General features: G+C 43.8%; 1 protein-coding gene across 2 annotated transcripts in view; it reads left to right on the plus strand.

Moving 5' to 3' along the window:
- PAK3 (p21 (RAC1) activated kinase 3) overlaps positions 1-17,010 on the plus strand; it is a gene marked incomplete at its 5' end in the record, with an annotated part of 30,009 nt that extends 12,999 nt beyond the window's left edge. For both annotated transcript variants that reach the window (XM_079542074.1, XM_079542075.1), the window contains 10 exons: positions 801-932; positions 1,927-2,089; positions 6,236-6,299; positions 9,888-9,936; positions 12,156-12,268; positions 13,343-13,460; positions 14,264-14,363; positions 14,746-14,942; positions 15,831-15,968; positions 16,755-17,010. In XM_079542074.1, coding sequence (XP_079398200.1) covers positions 801-932; positions 1,927-2,089; positions 6,236-6,299; positions 9,888-9,936; positions 12,156-12,268; positions 13,343-13,460; positions 14,264-14,363; positions 14,746-14,942; positions 15,831-15,968; positions 16,755-16,844 — 1,164 coding nt within the window. In that variant the 3' untranslated portion in view covers positions 16,845-17,010. The remainder of the gene's footprint in view (positions 1-800; positions 933-1,926; positions 2,090-6,235; positions 6,300-9,887; positions 9,937-12,155; positions 12,269-13,342; positions 13,461-14,263; positions 14,364-14,745; positions 14,943-15,830; positions 15,969-16,754) is intronic.
- Positions 17,011-20,495: the final 3,485 nt, after the last annotated feature.

The raw sequence follows: 20,495 nt of genomic DNA on the forward strand, positions 1-20,495 counted from the left end.
CACAGGCCATATTGGTGGTCTTTTTCTCCCTTTACCATTAAAAGGCTGGTGCTGGAGCAGGGTCTCACGGAGCACGCTGTGTGTGTTGCCAGGCATAGCACAGGTATGGCGAGGGGCTCCTGCTGCCTGCAGGGCAAAGCGAGGCAGAGGTAGTGGGGAATCTGTTTGCTGCCTTATGATTAGGGAAGGAGGACAATAGCGAAAAAGGAGCTGCTAAACAGGGAAATTTGGCTCTGTGAAAGCATGCAATATGACCACCCAGGGGTGAAATAAAAGAGAAACAAGCAGCCTTTCCCTGCAAAATAAAATTCCTGGCAAGACAATGCAGGAGGCTTTGCGTGTTGAAGTGTGTTAATTAACCTAGCCAGCAGACACCTGTTAACTTAATTAACTGCTACCATTTTTGCAATGCCAAAGCAATTAACTAGTAGCCAGGTGGGGTTTCTAGTGATATATTCAAACATTACTTTTGGTAAAACCAGACTTTGAGAAAACTGATGGGAATGTTTTAGCTGTTTTCATATAATTTATCGCTCCAGTGATGTTTGGGCACAGTTCAGGAGCCCACACGTAGTTCACTATGAATAAGTATAGAGCGAAAATATAAAACACTGAGGAGAATTAACAAAGCGTGGTAACCTTTGACCTTTAAGTGGTGGTGGTGGACTGAAGGGTGTGGGCCTTGCTGTAAGGATGCAGAAGCTGTTGGTGATATCTGAGCAGACAGAAGTTGTGTTCATACTTACCAGACCTCCCAGTGCCCAGTGGTGGCTGTCACTCATGGTACTGTCTGTCTGCAGAGCACAAAAACAGCATCAGAACCCCCGTTAGCACCATCGGTTTCTGAAGAAGAGGATGAAGAAGATGAAGAAGAAGAAGATGACAACGAACCTCCGCCTGTTATTGCACCGCGGCCTGAACACACGAAATCAGTAGGTCCTGGCTTTGGGCAGCACTGCTGCGGTGCCATTCTGAGCTGTGTGTTTGTGGTGAGGGCTGCAGTACAGCCATGGGCTATTGCTTCACCCAACCTACTGATGCCAGGAGATCTGCTTGAGCTTAATTGTCTAGTTGAGAGTTTCCTGTGATGCTGATTAAAACAGTGAATTTTATCTTAGTGTCAGATAAGAGGTAGCACTGTGTCGTTCAGTGCTACTGCTGTAACAGTGCACAAGTTGGTCCACAGGACCTGTGCAGGGAGAGCTGTCATCAGGTGCCTTTCACACTCCTGTGGGACATGTAGAACTGTCCCCTGGAGGTACCCCTCCCTCTCCACATGTAAGGAGTTAAATAAACTGCTTAGGGTTGCACTCTTGCATGACAGAAGTTTGGTGAGAAGCATCCTACCCAGGTGCGCATTGTAAAGAGCAGGCAGAAGTCTAAAGGACTGGAATGCAGTTCCTAGTGGAACTTAAAACTTGAGATCACCAATGAGAAGTTAGTTGAGCAGTTGCGATGAGAAAAGGGAAATGCTCTGTTTCTGTTCAGGCAGCTGTCCTAACTGATGAAACCACTCCTAATGCTGAGTATTTCTGTTGCAAAACTGTTGCCTTCAGTGCTATGTTGGTGCCATCCCTGAAATTTTTAAGAGTTCCATTAGATCAGTCATTTTGTATCCCACATAAACAGATGAGCAGAAGGGAACAAGGCTCTCAGACCCCAATACATCTTTATCTGTAGTCTGTCAACACAGTAAATTAACCATTTGTCACCTTCCAGAAAATAAATGAAAATTGAGCCCTGACCCTGAACTTGTATAAAGCTAGCCTTTGTTTTTCCTTATCCACTTAGAGAAGCGGAGAGTGAAAATGAACGTTTTAAGCCCTGGATGTGGCAGGTAGCATCTTCCTGGCACCTCTGTTTGAAATACGGTTTCAGGGCACCTCTGCAGGTCACCTTTTTGACATGAACTATTCATTGTCACAGATCTACACGCGCTCTGTAATCGAACCTGTCGCTGCACCAGCACCAGCTAAAGAAGCCACCACTCCCCAGCCTGAAAACTCCAACACAAACACTTTGTACAGAAACACAGACCGGCAGCGGAAAAAATCCAAGATGACAGATGAGGAGATCCTAGAGAAACTGAGTATGTATTCTGTATTTCCTGTCTGGTAAAACAGCGTCCTGAGTGCGTATCTCAAGTACAAGGAGAAGCATTCATCTCCAGTTCAGTACCACTGGGTCTCACAACTCAAACTGTTACTGTGCCTGTAGGGAGTGGGAGAACACTGTGGGCATTCCTTCTGCCTCCAGGGGCAGCTCTGACTGAGTTGGATTTGCCTGAGCTTCTGTCTGTGCTGAAGGCTAAAGAGGAGATTATTTCTGCTTCAGCAGAAGGCTGTGTCCTAGTGAATGTCCTAGTGGACTCCAGTGTGCTGATGCCCAAAGTTAAAAGAATATTTGGCTTCCTAAATTATCTTAAATTCCTGACTTCTCCCCAGTCATCAGAGCCAATGTATTTTGCAGAAATTTCTTGGATTTGTTGGTTGGTATTTTTTTTTTTTTGTGTTGTTGGTTGTTGCTTTTGTTTGTTTGTTAACCTGTAGACAGTTACAGAATGAAGCAGATTCCTTCAGCCTCCATTGGGTCTCCTCCCCAGGATGTTCTAGTGATGTAGTTACTGGGGTAGCCATCATTTCTACCATCGTTTCTGAGCTTGCTGTTAGAAGAATTCCCATTTAGTCAGAGGACTCCTTTGAAAGAACCATGGGTAGAGAAGTACAGATGTTTTCATTGTACCCCAGAAGAAAATACTTTTTATAGCAATCCTTATTTTATTTCTTAGCTTTATACTTATAAAGATGCTTCAACGAGGCACACATGTGACCTGACCAGGTAAAACTGCATTGCAGGTGTTTCTCAGGAGCTATAGCCTCCTGCATACCCACTGTGTATTCCTCAATTTTTGTGGCACTGTGACATAGCTAATTCCCAGTGAGTTACTACTGGAATCCTAGCTGTTGTCCCTAAAGCCCTCCATGGATCATATAAACACATGAAGCTCTTAGTGATTCTATAGCACAGCCCATTTAATCAGCTTCTTGCACATACTAGCTTGCAGCTCTGTGTTATCAGACAGTAACCTATTGGGTTCATAAGATACCTTAGTTCATTCTGTGTCTCCTGCTACCTGGTAGCACAGTCAGTGGATTGACTCCTGCCCTCTGTGTTTGATCTCAAAGCTGTTAATATTACGCCCAGTCTGGCTGTGGCTTCTTCCCAGTAATCCTTCGGAGGCTAATTGCTGTGAAAGCCAACCGTGGTGTCACACATTCCTTCCCTGCCACCAATGGTGCATGTCACTGCAGAGGCTGAAGCCTTTCCTAGCGGTGAGAGTGCTGCTGGTGTTGGGGTGTTTGTGCCTGCAGGACTGCGTAGGACTGGATGTCACTGCCGGTAGGGGGCGGTGGCGGGACAAGTTCCATGGCTTTGGCTGGGGAGATAATGAAATGATTAAGGTGTTCATTCCAGAGCAGGAGGTTCACCTGCAGGTATGTCAGCTTATAAGGGGAGAGAATATAGCTCCTTCACCTGAGGCTGTTTGAGGCAGGCTTCTGCCATGAGATCTACAGGCACGTGCATACTTGAGTGTAAGCATGCGCATTATTTATTGACACTTGTGGACCTCAAATGGAGGCTGAGCCCTTAAGTTACTGCAGGTTATGCCTCTGAAGTGTTACGTGCTCTCATAGTTCACTTTTTTTCTTTTGATTTGATTGCTGAACAAGGTCTGAAGATCTGCCTTGGGCAAACTGAGATGTGGGCAGTGAAAATCTTTCTTTGCTTTTATGAAGCTATCTGAAATTGTGGCCAGTGCTCGTTTGCAGTAGTCCTGGGCTGATTACATCGAAGCATGTGTGTTGTGTTGGTTTTTGTTTGCTTTTGAACTCACAGCACTTCTTCACCTTGCCGGCTTCCTCTGCAATTGATTTCATGCTTCTTTTATGAAGGTGTCCCCTGCCTTCTTTTATCTTAAATTGCTTTCGTAATTCTTCTCTGCTTGAAATAAGCTGGGCTTTTGTAGAGACAATTTCATTACACGTTTTCCTAGGGAGTAAAGCCTGTAATATTGAGATAAGATCAAACAAAACTCTCTGTAATGAAATCATGAATATGTTCTGCTGCAGTTATAAAACAGAAGTGGCCAAATTGTGCTTTCTTATCCATTTAATTTAGGACTTGATAAAAGAAAGTTCTTAAAGACCTCACAGTAGTCAGTGTGTTAGTCTTGGTCCAGCACAGGGAGCGCTCCTCTGAGCTGGAGCTGCACACAGTCAGGCTGCTGCTTTCAGTGCTGTGCTATTGGACAGATGTTGGCTCAGTCACAGGAAATCAGCCACAAACAATTAACAGGCAGAAGCAGCCACTCAGGTTTTGAACTGCAGAAGTTTGAGCTGCAAAATCAGTAGTAAGTTTGGAAAATGGTTATTCAAAATGTCTTTTTTTTCAGTCTTTTTTTCTGTATTCTTTTCTAACACAAGCTTCCATGAACTTCTGCTCTTGGTCCTGATGGGGAAGCAGTTCCATTCATTAGCTGAGAATAGCACCTCACCAGACACTGACAACACAGGGTTTTTCCTATTACCTGCCTTTGGTTAGAGAAAGGGGACCCAGAATCCCCTGATCATATTCCTCTTGGCTGAAGAGAGAGTTCATTGAGAGGGCCCATTTTTGTGCAGCAGACTAAAAGCTTCACCTTCTGTTGCACGTTTTGGTGAGTCCCACTTTGGTTGTGGTGCAGACCAGGAAGGTGGCACTGGGTGAGTTCTTGCTGCATAGGTTGCCTATTGGGAAGGATGGCACAGCCCAGGTCAGCTGCTGGTGCCCACACAGAGCTGGTGGTGCTGTGACTGTTGGAGGTGAGGAGGAGGTCGTGTGCAGGGGCAGCAGCACGTCCCTGCCTCTGCTGCAGCACTTGTGTCTGTGAGCACCCTGTTCTGAGGAGTGCTTCAGCTGCAGTAAGGAACCCAACACTGAGGTCAGTGTAACTGAGGTGGAAGAAGCAATGCAATTGCACCCGAAGGACGCGGGCTACATTGTGCTGATTATAAAAAAAAACGATTGTCTTCTCTTGCGTGGCCTTGATGCCGTTTTTATTTTCCTTTTCGATTTGAATTTCCATTTGGTCATCAGCTTAGGTGTTGCCATTTGTATTTTTGGCAACTACTGGACCAGAAAAAACAACAGTGTTTTTGAATTACTCCTTCGGATTTGTTTGAGTTTATCAGATTTTGGCTCTTTCACTTGGTACAAGCATAGTATCCTAATTACTGCATTCTCTCCTTCCCACTGCCTACATCTCTGAGTGGGCAGGAAACCAGCAAGCCGTGCATGTTGTTGTTGTGCCTTCAGTGGCACACGTGCTCCAGACTGCTGCTGGACCTCGGCTGCCCCATGCCCCTGGCAGCAGCCCACCTGCCCTGCTTTGTGCATCCTGCACCTGCCCTGGTGCAACCACAGCATCTCGCTGGTGCAGCTGTCCTTGTAGTGCCAGCTCCTGAGGAGTACTGCTGGTCTCCTTACACAGCATGGCTCTCCTAATGGTGAAGATCAGCATTTGTGCACTGCCGAGTCAGACCAGATGCTTGTTGCCTGGATCAGAGTGAAGGAAAGGAGTGCAGCTGTTAGAACAGCACAAGCAAGGTCTCCTTTGTAACTTAACCCAATAATCAATTATGAGGATCATAGTTTCTAAAAAATAATGTTACAAGATGTACTTTTTTTTTAAAGGGTGGGACCAAAATTTTGGCAAATGACTGAAAAGCTGAGAAGATTTCTACCTGGAAAAACTATACTGTAGGCTTTCTATTCTGACAGTGACATCTGTTTATAACAATTGGTTCCAGAACCCTAGGGGCATTTAATCTTTGAGAGCATTAAACCTTCTGTAGAATCAGAGTATTTGTCTATAAGGAAGCAAGGCTCTGTTATTTCAGATCTCATCAGTGTTTGTAAACAGAGAAGCACTTGCACTGATACTTGCTCATTTCTGATTTCCATCTCCTATCAGTTTTCTTCTGTGCTGTCAGTTCTCTGTCACACAGAGCAATCTCTAAAGGACTGTAGGAAGCCAGTTTCTGTGGGGCTGCCTGTGCTGCTGCCTGCTTTGCTGTTGTTACCCAACAGCCCACATGCAGCTGGCAGCCCTGGGCAGTGTGGCTGCATTTCTGATCTGTCTGAAGGTGGTATCTCCATTTTCAAGTGAACATCTTTTATCTTTTCTTTCTTTTAGGGAGCATTGTGAGCGTGGGAGACCCTAAGAAGAAATACACTCGATTTGAAAAAATTGGCCAAGGGTAAGTCCAGTCATGGTAACTTATACACAGACATGGGCTGGGCATTTTGCTGCTCTAATAGCAAAGTGGGAACCAGGGCAAGCTCCAGCGCACTCAGACACTGGGTTTGGATTCTCCAGCCTCTTGCTTCTTAGCAGTATTTTAACTGTGGCCAGAAGGAATTGTCAAAGACCCCTTGCTGCTGCTGCAGCAAGGAATGGGACTGGGAATCTACTGTCCCTCAAGTGTGCAGCACACGTCTTTTAGAATAATAAATCCACGCTAGGGAAAGGAGAAAAAAAATCTGCTTCCTTGTGTGAGGGAGCAACTTACCAAATGATACTTGTCAGCTAAATAAAAGCTCTCAATAACTCTTTAAAATATAGTACTAATAAAAATACTCTGACTGAGCAAATAACCGCACAGTTTAGAAATTGAAACAGACAAACAAAAACAACAAAAGTCAGTAGTGAGGGTGGTGTAGATGTGCAGTGTACTTCACATGGAAGCTCACTGCCTGTCTGATGGCACACTGCTGAGATCCTGCAGGATTTGGGACTCTATCAAAAATGATCTGCTGAGCTGTTCTCTTTGGAAACCTTACTTACTGTAATTGGGACTGATCTGCAATGCTGCCTGTGTGAGGAGGCAAGAACAAGAGAAACAACACCCAAGCTAGATGTCTGAGACACATTGCAAATATTGGCAGATTCCCTGCTTGATCCAGGTTTTCTTCCTTGGCTGTGTTGTAATTCCAGGAGGTCTGATGCCATTTCTGTCAGACCAGCAGCATGCTGTTGCCTGTGCATGGCAGAATGCTGCTTGCTGACATCAGGAGGTGTCATTCTGCCTTCACAGTGAGGTTTGATCTCAGAGTGGCTGACCTACAGCTGATACATACTGAAAAAAGTCAGGCACACTCACGATCTTTTTCTGGCAGGCTTTTCAGTAGATAAATCTGATTTGATAGGACACTTCTGGGGAGGTGTTTCTTCTCCATTCACTGCATAAAACCCTTTCTGAGATTCTGGATTGCTTCCTACCTGAGTTTTGGTTCTTATTATCACTTGGAAAAATATCACTGGACACTCAGAGCCATGCCAGTATCCAAAGATAAGTGTCAGCTGAAGAAGTGAGATTCAGAATGAACATGTGAACAGATTCTTGTTGTCAGTCACAAAATGACCGTCGTCCTCACTGTCTTGTTTTGACAATGCTAGGAGTGAGGTTGTACAAAAGTGCCTCAGCAACTGGTGGAAAGGCAAGTGGCCCTGAAAGGACATCAAGATAGGTTTCCTCTGGGATGTTGTGCAGCCGGAAAGTTGCATGCCCTTCTTACAGGGGGGCTGGTGTGCTGTGGTGGTGCTATGGGTTGAGTTAGGTGGAAACAGCAGTCCTGGCGGATAGCTAGACCTGTGCTGGGTGTCTTTCAGACCTTCATTGCTATTGCAGTGAACACATGAATGTGGGACTGTTTTAACACCTGTTCTTGGAATTCAGCTGTGCATGAAGGTTTTATTTAAGACTTGCTGTAGCTTTTATAATCTAATTACGATAACTTTTCTTCTTGATAGTAGAACAGCGGCTGCACTCAGTAATGTACTTCGTCCCACAGTCTGTAAAGGAGCTGGGCTGGCATTTAGGCCCTCAGTGTTACACTGCAGGGAAGTGAGCAGCTTTTCAGTAGCAGCACTGAGCGGGTGCAAGGTTGTTAACTGAGGTGTGGTTAGGAGCAGTTCTTACACTGGGAAAAGTGAACTGAGCAGCCCGTAGTGCCTCATGGCTCCATGCCTTGGTAAGCAAACAAACAATGGGATGGGTTTTTTTAGCCTCGTTCAGTGAACAGCAGCCACCTGAAGCACAGCTCTGATGCAGTGCTGAATCTCTTGTTTGTAATTTGAGTCCAGTTTAGGACTGAAGGTGCTGCTGACACTGGAGGGAACTTCGTTAAGTGGTGCTTGACAAAGGGGCTGTGTTTGCTCCAGCTGTGCTTAGCTAGGAAACACAGAAGCAGGACGGAGCCACGAGCAGTCTGGTTTCTGGTGGCTGGTTTGTTGGCTTTAGCAGTTTGTATTTCACTGCATCTTAGTGAAGCAGATCTCATGGTAGGTTCTGGTACTTGCCTGACTGCATTAAACTGAAGATTCTACAGAAGAGTTTAAAAGTTAGATACAGATCAGAAATTACAGCTGCTTCGAAGTAGAAGTCCCTAATGCAGAGTCACAGAGCCTTTGCAGTTAATTCACAGCCTCACTTAAATTCCTCACCTTTATCTGAGCTCTTCACAGATGGCCTACAGCATACCAAAAGGCATCCTCATTTAAATAACTGTTTTAAAATAAATCCTGACAGGACTGTACTCAGGAGGTACAGCACAGTGTTAGAAAATCTAAATAAATGGTGTTGGCTTTTTGTGAAAACAAATTGGATTAATCTCAACAATTAGTCATAGAAAAACGCATTTGCATTTATATTAAAAGAGTACATAGCATGTCCAATGATAGCATTGTTCCCAACAGCCTGTGCAGGGCTGCTGGTTGAAGTAAGGCTTTCAGAAATATTTCAGCCTGAAATAAACAGAAACAAACCAGGCACTGGGGCAAAAATGAGAAAACTGATGTTGTGTTTTCAGATACCAGGACACACATTCCCACTTCTCAGATCTCCAGACTCTCCCTAGCCTTGCTGCCTGTGCAGCAATGGGTTTCTTAAATGATGGCAGCACACACACCCAAAGGAAACAGTGGAGTTTAGAAGGCCACACTGTCTGATAAACTCAAAGGGATTTCCTCTGATGATGGACCTTCTCAGCACTGCAGGGGAAGAACCTCTTAATGAGAGGCAGATGGCAGGCAGTGCATAGCACTGTCTGGTCTGCAGGTCACCTATCTCTGGTGGCTCTACACCACCACCTAAGTCTGCTGTGGAAGCACAATGCAATCACCATGAAGAGTCCTTCATGTCTGGTGCACCTAACAGAGCAGCTGCTGAATGGCTCTTGACAAAGAGAAGCTGCATTAGGTTCCCCTGTTTTAGGTCACACTCAGGTTTTATGTGGGAGGTCATATACCTTAACCTGCTCCAGCTGTGATGTCAGGAGGGCTGGAGAACAGTTCCTTGCATGCTAAGAAAGTCTCCAGATCCTTTCTTCAGAGGGCTGACATCTGCGTTTGGGTTCTCAGGATGACTAGAAGCCTCGGTTTTGCAGATAAATTCAGATAAGTAGTCTAAGAAGGTGTAGCTAGATTTCTTGTTAAATTGCGTGGGGCAAAAAAATAAACAACAAAAAAATAACAGCAAAGCAAAACTGGGGAATATTTTCCAGGGTTTTTTTGGGGGGAGGGGGAAGTGAAAACAACTTCCTGCTTAAATTTTGAACTAAAATAACTCAGGAGGTATATTGGAGATGTGCACCTGCCCTTCCTCATCACATTGGACACTGATCTCACCCTGGTGGAGGGTGGCTGGCTGTGCTGTGTGCTGCTGGAGGGCTGAATGAGCAAGGGAGGGGTAGGACCACTGCAGGCAGCAGTGATGTTCTGTCAGGACTTGTTCTCACTCCAAGGCACAAAACCACTTCTCATTCTTTGGTTGCTGTTTTGTTTCTAGGGCGTCAGGAACTGTTTATACAGCAATAGACATTGCCACAGGACAAGAGGTAAGCACCAGCTGCCCCAGCTGATTTTGCAGCACTCAGTGTTTTCCCCTCTGGCAGGAGCTGGGGATGGGTTCTCAGGGTGCCTGTAGGTCTGTAGCACACAGGCTGTTCCTCCTCAGCACGACTGGTGTCAGCTTGCAAAGTGCATCAGCTGCTGTCTTCAGCTTTTTGGAGAAAGCCCTTCAGTAGCATTGTGGTTCTCTGCCTCTGTAACTGAATGCTTATTGGGCTGTCTGCTCTCCTGCAACCACTGCACAGAGGTGCTGATCAGCAATTGAAGGGGTGCCCATAAGTTCCTGGCGAGGGTTGTCCTGGTGCCCCTGGGCACTCGGTGCCTGAGCTGATGCTTCACCCTTAGCATCTAAGGGCGGTCCTAAGCGACGTGCTTTCTTTGTCTTCAGAACAGGTCGGTGCTTTCCATGGTGTTGTTGGTCCCATCCCAGTACTGTTACGTCTGTCATCCCTCAATGAATATTTTTTAGAGATGTCTGTAAATAAATCTGAACAAGCTTTCAGGCCTGGTTAAAAAATGTTGTTTTTATTGCCCGTGTCAATGTGTTAGGTTAGAAATTTTCCAAATTTCTTTGTTCCCAAACGCAGATGACACTGTGCTCTTAGTGAGAATGTTGTGAGTGTAATTTAACTCTGTACTAAAAACTGCCTCTGGGCCTGACCATGTCAGTTAGCAACACCAATTGTAAAACCGAAAGATCTGTGACTGTGGACCTCAAGTGGTGGTCATGGTTTCCCCTGTTGCTGTGAGGAATAAATTGTGTTGCATTGCTTGCTTTCAGGCAGAATTTGTAAGAACTGCCAGAAATAATGCCAGGAGGGAAGTGCTGTCCTTCAGAGAAGGGCACGCTGTTTTCATTGCTAGGTACTTGGATGCAACAACTAGCTAATGGATGCTGCTATCATTTGTTCCCTGTTTATCTTGAGCACTGATTCAGACAGTAATACTGTTTCACTTTTTTTCTATAGTGTGTGTAATCTTCAAAGTATTATAAAAGAACTCATTAAGGAGGAATAGTATTTAGAATGCACTTCTGTTTTGTACATTCTTAAGCTGGTTGACATTGAAAAATGACAAAACTTGGGTCAAGGGCAACGATTTCTGTTGAACAAGTTGTGTTTGGATGTGATGTCAGTGACAGCTCCTGATGCTGCCTGGTGACGTCAGCCTCACCCTGGCAAGGACTGGTTGTGGGGAAGTTGGGGGCCCAAGGGTTAAGAAACAAATCTTGAAGAAAAGCAGTGTTAACTTGGATAAGTCTGGATAGTGGCTGATTTAAAGTGATGTCTTAACATTTGTTTCCTTTTCTAAGCTAGAGGTTTTTGAAAACAGTGCACAAATCCTGTTGGAGAATCTGTCTGACATCAGAAATGAGAGCAGGGGGAGAGGGCTGTTGTTCTCATTCCGTGTCAAGAGCCAGGATTAGATGGGGGTGGCTGAACAAATCCCCTGTGGGGGAACGGGAGTGTCTTAGAGGCTGCTCGGGGCTGTCAGCAGGCACACCTGATCTCTGGTACTGTGAGATTCCACTGATGCTCCACCACCTCCAGTGATTCTCTGTACAGAAGGATGCTTTGTAAGCACTCTTAGAGGTCTGCACGTGGTCTGGCAGCCATGGACTGTACTCATAACCCTAGCTGTGCCCATAAAATACCAATTTTTGAGATGGAAAATCAAAATCCAAGAAGTTAGGAAGTGCAAGAATTCGTGTGTGTGTGTGTGTGTGTGTGTGTGTGTGTGTGTGTGTGTATGTAACCTTAATAATCTCAAGTCAGGAGTGACAGCAATTGCTGACATAATCATTTAAAATCATACAATTATTAAAGAATTTCCAACAGTTTTTTATGTATTTTCATGGTAATAAAATCATTTGCTGCTTGCAAAATGTGCATGAATAATAACAATGGGGGTAATAAATTACGGCCATCTTAGAAGAATGTGAATCCAGAGAGTGACTTTTGTGATTGATAGTTTAAAGATGGCTTTCACAGATTTACAAGGCAAGGTACATATGACTGTGTGTCCTGTAACTGTTACCCAAGCAAGCACAGAAATAGGGGGTCCTAAGTTACTGACTTGCAGTGCCTAATAAGAAGACCCTCTGCACAGCCCTGATACATTGTTCCAAGAATGCTGGCTCCATGTTGGTTCTGGGCTTGTGCAACAGACTACTTGAGTTAATGCACTGTTTTCACTGTCATTTTAGGTGGCCATTAAGCAAATGAATCTCCAACAACAGCCCAAAAAGGAACTAATTATTAATGAAATCCTGGTCATGAGGGAAAATAAGAACCCCAATATTGTTAACTATTTAGACAGGTAAGTGATTCTGGTATTCCCACATAAATGTTCATTTATATACTTCAAGTCAAAGACTGAGAAAAGCCTTTGGTCATTGACAGAAAACTGACCTCTTTGTTACTTATCTATAAATATGTTTGCATACGTGTGTGTGTGTGTGTGTGTATGTGCAAATAAGTGTCTGGGAAAAGGTTGGTCTTTGTATGTTGATCCCTGGCATGCCACAGAAGCCCAAACTAGTTGAGGTTGGCAGGGAGCCCTGTGTTCAGCTGCTCCCACCCCTGCTCCAGCAGGGCCAGCACAGCAGGGCGCCCAGGCCCATATCCAGAACGTTTTGAAGATCTCCAGTGAGAATCCACGACCTCTCTGGGCAGTGTTCTGTCACCTGTACAGCACAGAAGTGCTTATTTAGATAGAATATGCTGTTCTGAGAGTATTTTCAAAGACTTTGACCACCCTATCTTACTAAAACAACTGCTTGTAGCTCCACTACCTCCCTGTTCTTAAGTTGATCATATTTTTGCATATTATGCAAATATATCACCATAGAAATTATGCTCTTTGGCTTTTCTGGCTGTTTTCCATTGCTGTGAGTGCCAGAAAGACTAGGTTCTTGTTTCCAGACACACATAATTTGCCAGTTTTTAGGCTGTTTTCCCTGTTTCTGAATGTATTTATGTAAGGTTTCCAAACTGTTGGCCATTCCCTGTCCTCTGTGGTACACACATCCTTGCTGTGGTTACTATGAAAGATATGTTGTCTTACTCTTAATTTTTCTGTGTTTTACAATGATGAACCAGGTGATCTGTTATATTCTGGTTCAACATTTACCTAAAAGCTATGTTTTTCACTTGCTTGCCATCTAAGATGTATAATTTTTTATTTATCTGCCTTTCTCATTTGGACTGCACAATTTTTTAGCACCATATTTCAGTATTTTCTAGTACTCCATGGCCTAGAAGGAACGCCCATTCATTTTATTCTGTCTTCATTTAAAAATGAGCTGGTAAGAGAAATAACTGTGGTGATTTTCCTAAGACAATGTAGTTACACACATTCATCTTAATGAACTCTATTGTTGTCTTCTTTCAGCTACCTAGTAGGTGATGAGCTCTGGGTGGTTATGGAGTACTTGGCTGGAGGCTCTCTAACTGATGTTGTTACAGAGACATGTATGGACGAAGGGCAGATAGCAGCTGTCTGTAGGGAGGTAAGGGATCCCAACTGCACTTCTGATTACTGGGACAGAATGGTACTTTTAAGCAGGTGCGAAGAACAGGAGTGATGTTGTGTCCAGATCTTTGTTTCTGTGTTGCTTTTTTAACATGGGAGAAGAACAGAGTGTTTAGTGAACTGCCTGCCAGTATCACTGCACTGTGCTTTGGAATTACACTGTTCTCTCTTTCTGTTTTACTGTTCTCAGCTTTGCCTCTTCCAACATTTATCTGGAGCACGTCCATACTGCATTTCTTGCCTGTAAAAGCAGACATGCTGGTGGCAGAATTTTAAAATAATAAACAGAGAATCATTTATCACAGTCTTCAGCTTAAAAGGGTAGCGTTCCACCCAAAATGGTATTTGCTTCTGAAAAATGACTAATATGTTATTTCCAAATCCGCTGTAGGACGTAACAGTAAAATCTTTGTCATGCAGCCTTCCACCCAAAAATGATCCGCTTCATCCTGAAGAAAATGACTTTTTGTTTTTGGCAAATAGTAGTTTGTCAAATGGATGAGAATGGCACATCATTTTAACAGCAGTCGTTTGGTCTGTGCTTTTAGGGGACAGTCAGTAACAATAACTGACGTTTCTTTTTCCAAAGTTAACATGCCTTCATTTAGAAAGTTATTATTCTAGTAGTGTTGAAGCAGCAAGCTATTCCTCCTGACAACACCATATTCTGCCATTACTGTCAGTTCTGCTAGAAATTAAATCTTTTATAGCTATTTCCTTTCTTGTGTGATGAATTCAGGTCATTAATTTTTACCCTTGTGTTTTTTTTATATCTATCAGTGCCTGCAAGCACTGGATTTCCTTCATTCAAACCAAGTGATTCACAGAGACATAAAAAGCGACAATATTCTTCTCGGAATGGATGGATCTGTCAAATTGAGTAGGTATTCCTGGCCAAGCACAGCTTTCCCAGGATGGGGTGCAGGGCTGCATCTGACTGACTGCTAGTTATCTAGAGGAGTGCCTGTGATAGTGTACTGAGCACTGCTGCAAGCTAGGAGCTCAATTCCAACACACAGAGAAATATGGAAAGGAGGAAGGTGTAATATCTGTCCTTTATTTGTGCATGCCCTTTCCAGAGACCAGAGTTTATCATCGAAAGTCTTGAGTGCATAAAAGTCACTGCAGTGTAAACAGCCGTGACCACTTTTCCAGCTAGATTCAACAAGACATTCTTAGGCATAAAGTGGGTTCATACTTTGGCTTCATACATTGGCTTCATACTTCTAGATGGCTTTAACAACACTTGTTTTTGTCCTCAGCTGATTTTGGCTTCTGTGCTCAGATCACCCCCGAGCAGAGTAAAAGGAGCACAATGGTCGGGACTCCTTACTGGATGGCACCGGAAGTGGTGACAAGAAAAGCATATGGCCCCAAAGTTGACATCTGGTCACTTGGGATCATGGCAATAGAAATGGTGGAAGGAGAACCTCCTTACCTTAATGAAAATCCTCTCAGGGTAAGGTACAAATAGAACCAGACACCACTGCCTACTTAAGCTGTCCCATGTTTAGAGACAGAATCCCAGTTACGTCAGCTTGGACTGGTTCCAACAAGGACAGCCTGTAAAAACATCACTGGAGCACATCAACATGAGGGAACCCTAACAGACCAGTAACGTGGAGCCAGTTCAGAAATCCCTTGGTTTTTATATTAATGATGCAGAATTTCTCAGGCAGTTTGTGAAATCTCTGTTAGCTCCATCTCTGACAAGGATTTTTCTGTGGTAAATTTCTCCACTGATGAATCTGTATGAAAAGAGTTTCAACTATATCTGCAGGCAGAAGTATCTTCAAGCACAGGTCAGTGTAGATTGGTTACCTCATCCTTTCAGGAAGTGTCATTGGTTATTGTAATGCTATAATTTGTATTACCAATGATTTTCTAAAATGTGTGGATACTTGCAATAAAGAAATGAATTTTTATTTTGAAGTTTTCAAATTTATCCCAGCTCTTAAAATGAAGCTGTAATAGGGGAGGAATGTATACTAAGGAAAATACTGATAACGGATAAACAGATAAATGCTACACAGTTAATTCCTGATGGGAGACAGGAATTTGAGAAAATTAATCTTGGACCTACATATATACATGATTTTTAGTAAGGCTGGAACTAGTATGCAGCATGAGCTTTAGTTCTTCTCACAGTAGCAAGGATGCACTCCATCTGGCACCCAAACTCTATGATACAGACTGAAAGAACAAACAAAAGCTACAAACAGCTACCTGGCCATGCTACTTAAGAAATGCAAATGGTAAACATACAAACTTCAGTCTTGTGTTCTTTCTGAAAAAATGTTCCTGGGTCTTGGAAACAGGTGGAGTCTTGCATTTCTGTTTTTCCTAGGCACTGTATCTGATAGCTACAAATGGGACACCAGAGCTGCAGAATCCTGAGAGACTCTCTGCTGTGTTTCGTGACTTTCTGAACTGTTGCCTGGAGATGGATGTGGACAGGCGAGGGTCTGCCAAGGAGCTTTTGCAGGTGACATGGGAAGTGGCTGCAAGTAAAGTGGGTGCAATATGTACTGGCATTCTCATCAGTTAATAAGTGAATGTCAGGGGGGCCAGTGGTGAGAGTACTCAGGCTTATCCATCCTGCCCCACTTCTGAGGGCTTCTGCCACTGAGATAAGGACAGCTAAGTGGGACTTGTTACTCACTGTCTGCTGCCTGGCATAGCTGGGTAGGTGAGAACTGCTACTGTTTTACTGCCAGGTTTTGTGGCAGGCATAAACTGGTAGACAGTTTTGAAGCATGGAGTGTCTGTGCTGTGAGTGTCAGCTGGGCAGAAGGAGGGGCAGGTTGTCTCCTTACTCCAATCTCGGTGCCTGAAAGTTGGACCTCAGTAGCTTTCACAACCTCTAGTGGTATTGGAGTTCCCTCAGAAATGGCTTATGTTCCCAGTGTTCCTGGACAACTAAAATAGCCTGTGTCTTTAGAAAAAGGAGAAAGAAAAAAAGAAAGCTAAGTATTTGAAGTTCCATGAAAGGAACTAGGCTCTTAGGACAGCAAGTAGCCAGTCATGACTTTTCGAATATGGTGGAAAGTAGCTTGGCAATCACACCAGTCAAAGTCCTTTGGAACCCTAGGTTGCATTTCATGAAGCCCCATAGACTTGTACAAATTCATGCTCATCAGGTGGTCTTGATCTTGCTCTTGCAAAGAAGGTCTCCACAGTCCTGTGTATCCTTAGTGAGTAGAAAAATACTTCTTGAGCCTGTAACTGACTTTGGAAGGTAACATTTTGTTTCTTTCTTTCCTTTGGGCAGCATCCATTTTTAAAATTAGCCAAGCCCCTCTCCAGCCTGACTCCTCTGATCATTGCAGCAAAGGAAGCGATTAAGAACAGCAGCCGCTAGTGCTTTGGGCTGGCATTCTCCCATGCCAGCTCACTCCAGAGCAGGACTGAGAAAAAAAACTCTATAGAACCTCAACTCTTCTGCTGCAGGACGGACGGATGGATGGATGGATGGATGGACAGACCAACAGTCGCAGTCATGGTGGTAGGAGGGGAGAACAGCTGTTCTCCAGTCCCTCAAGGAGTAAAAACTTACGTCTTCTTCCTGCTTTCTGGCTCCTTAATTTATTTTTAAGATGAAACAGGGCTTAAGACAGAGGTAATGACAGAAAATGCTTTGCTGCCTCAGCCATTTCCAAGGTAAAGCAAATTCAGTTGGAAGATTCCCTTCCTTCTCACCCTGTGAATAAGCTGTACATTCACTTTTAAATTGTCAGTTGTTTCTTAAAGATGCAAAGTCCCTTTTATGTTTTGGGGTTTTTCTTGTACGGTTTGGAATTGGAGAAGGGTCTTAATTTATAACTCCAGATTATACTGCCTTTAGAATACAGCCCACTCACTGGTATTTGCCTAGTCATTACACTTCTCAATGAGGAAGAAAGTGAAATTGCATTTCCAATCAAAAACAAATCAGGAGTGGAGCAGTCAAAACATCCTGTTGAGATACAGGCTCAGCTGTGAATATATAGTGTTTCTGTTCTTGACATTTTCATTTGTAAAACTAGTTGTAATATGGGTGAGAGTCTTACTAAATTGAGAAAGCAGAAAGATTGGTTTGCTCAGAAAGGGCTTGTCTGATGCAAAGCTGTAAGAGAAATGTGAAGTGAGAGCAGGCCCAGCCTTGTGCAATGCTGAGCCTCATGGACCCCTTTGCAGAGTTCAGAGCAGGCTCAGGTCTGTGACCCCAGACTGGAGGAAGGTGCTTGCAGCAGCAGGCCATCGCTGGGCCATCGCCTCTTCCTGGCACTGCACTGATCATAGTGTCAGCTCCAAACTGGCAGCAGGCAGCTCTCGAAGTTAATTGTAGCTCTGCTGCAACATGTGCAGAGTGGTGGGAGTAGCCTTCTTCAGTTTGTGCAGGAGTTGAAGAGAGGAAAACAGCCTGGGTGTTGCTGTCACTTCTGAGGATGTCTGCTCTCCTGGTCCTCTTATAGCTCCCAGGAAAGGTTAGTAGCATCTGTGCTCCTCTTAGCAGAGGGGACGATGGCCAGGCTACTCTGCAGGCTTTTGGCAGGTGAGTGTCCTTTTCATGGCAGAACTTGCACGCCTAAACTGCGACACTGATGCAAATGAGTGATGGCTTCCAGGATTTGGTTCTGCCTGAGTCAGTCCAGCAGACAGCTTTGGAAGAAAGCGCATTTAAACCTGGAGCTCTGCAGTGAGCAGGAAATGCAGAGCAGGTTGCAGAACTATACAGAGCCATAAAACCAGCCTGCTATATGTCCTCCTCCACACAGCAAGCACTGCTGCAAGCAGTTCTGAATTTCTGGGAGAGAGTGAGCCCTGGATGTGACAGGATTGTGCTTGACTAGTCTGCTGATTTGCAAGAGAGCAGAACTGTTTTAGTATGCCCTTTGTGTTTTATTTATTTTTTTCTGAAAGAAAGGAGTGTAGCTTCACTCAGAAAAAGCATTTGTATGGATTATTTGTTACTGTATTTTAGTAGTACAACTAATCAAAGACCTTCAAAACAGCAACTGAATCAACACCTATATCCGATGAGCCAAAAAAGGAGTAAAACAGCTTTTTGCTGTAGTTCATGCTTTAGGCTTGCTCCCACAAAGGGCTGAGCAGCCTTTAAGGTACTAAAAACCTTCACGTTTTGCCGGTACGAATGAAGGATGCTTGGGCTATTCTTGAATTAGGCCATTAGGTTGTCTGGTTTTGTCGTCTTATTTAGTTACTATCTTTGTGTTGAAAATGTCATTAATACTGCTAACCATCCCACCCCCACTCACTCTCTCTGTCCCAGTGTCTTTGCTGAGGCAACCGACAGAGGCAGTGCTCATTGAAGTTCACAGAATCGTAGCATGGGTTGGGTTGGAAGGCACCTGAAAGCCCATCCAGCTCCAACTCCCTGCCATGGGCTGGTTGCCCCACCCCAGCTCAGGCTGCCCAGGGCCCCATTCAGCCTGGCATTGAGTACCTCCAGGGATGGGGCACCCACAGCTCTGGGCGGCAGTGCCAGTGCCTCACCCCTCTCTGAGTAAAGGATTTCCTCCTAACATCTAACCTAAATCTCTCCTCTTTAGGTTTAAAACTGTTCACCCTTGTTCTGTCACTGTCAGACCATGTAAGAAGTCAATCTCCCTCCTGCTTATAAGCTCCCTTTAAGTAATGAAAGGCCTCAAGGTCTCACCTTCCTGGGGAGCACAACAGGTTTGATTTTCAGCTGTCAAATAAGAAAAGATGTTTGTTTCTTTTGCAAGCCTACGTTCTTCTCTGTCAGCTCACGCTATCTATCTGGGACATGGGCTTCCCTGAGAAAAAAAGAGGCATTTGGACTTGAGAAGAGCTGCCCCCAATCTGTAAAGCATTAATCGGAATAAAGCATTTTTATTCCACGTAAGTAATGAAGAAACTAGTGGCGGTTTCTCCTTCCAGTATAGCATTTATTTTTTTCCTACCCACAAAGGAACAGATGGCCATCTTTTAGAAGGAAAGCACTTTTTTATGGCACACGTTTGCTGGACATACGATACCCTTATGTTAACAGATCACACTGCTTGTTCTTTTTTTTCTGTTTATTTTCCTTAGCACATATTTCAGCATCCCTACTTTATCAGATAAGTTTCACAAAAGATAACAAATAAATACAGAAAATTTGATGATAGCATTACTCTTTTTCTGATCAGTGTATGCTTCAGCATCAGCATACAGGATATTGTTGGCACTGGCTTTTTAAATACAACTTCTTTAATAAGAGGCCTTACTTTTTATTTTATTAAATATTTATTTTTCTTTGCATTTGCAAATCTAAAGATGTTTCTGCTAAAAATAAATCCTGTGAGGCAGATGATGGGATTCAACAGGAATCATCTCTGCCAGTGGCTTTTTTTCAACGTGACTAATTGCCTATCTGGGACTGCTTCACATTCAGGGCAGTGCACCTCTAGCATCCCTGCCCTTCAGACAGCCTCTGGCACAAAGTTCTCAGTCATCAGGTACTGAAGGACGGCAGCTGCTTTTATCATTTCCCAACTCTGATGGGAAATGTGGAATAAAATAGTAATTAAGAAGTCTGTCCTGAAAGGGGCAAGTCTTGTACATTATTTACAAGTAGGAAGCTAGGACTGACAATAGCAGTAACTTTCCAGGAAGAAACAAAGCAAATATAAAATCTCTGGAATCATCTTGGGTGTTTTTGGACTGCTATCTTCAGATTAAGCAATTAGTTGTTATATATATTTTTGAAAGTATTAGAAATAGGCTGTTTTGTTGCCAAATGCATAGACAAATGTTGTATGTTTCAAACACTTTCATTCCAAGGTTCTAAAAAACTGGTTAATTGTCTTTATTTTTAAATTCATTAAATGGTGGAAGAAAAAAAAAAACAACTATCTTAGAGCTTGACTATGATTCCTCTCCCTGCAATGAAGATGTGTGAAAATGACTCGTTAGCTTGCTGTGGTTTTAATGAGTTTCGGGACAGAAGTATGACAGCAGTAATGTCAGGGAAGCTTGAGAAGCACAGAAAAGATTATTTATTTAA

This window comes from Tetrao urogallus (assembly GCF_951394365.1).
Source record: "Tetrao urogallus genome assembly, chromosome: 13".
NCBI lineage: Eukaryota > Metazoa > Chordata > Aves > Galliformes > Phasianidae > Tetrao > Tetrao urogallus.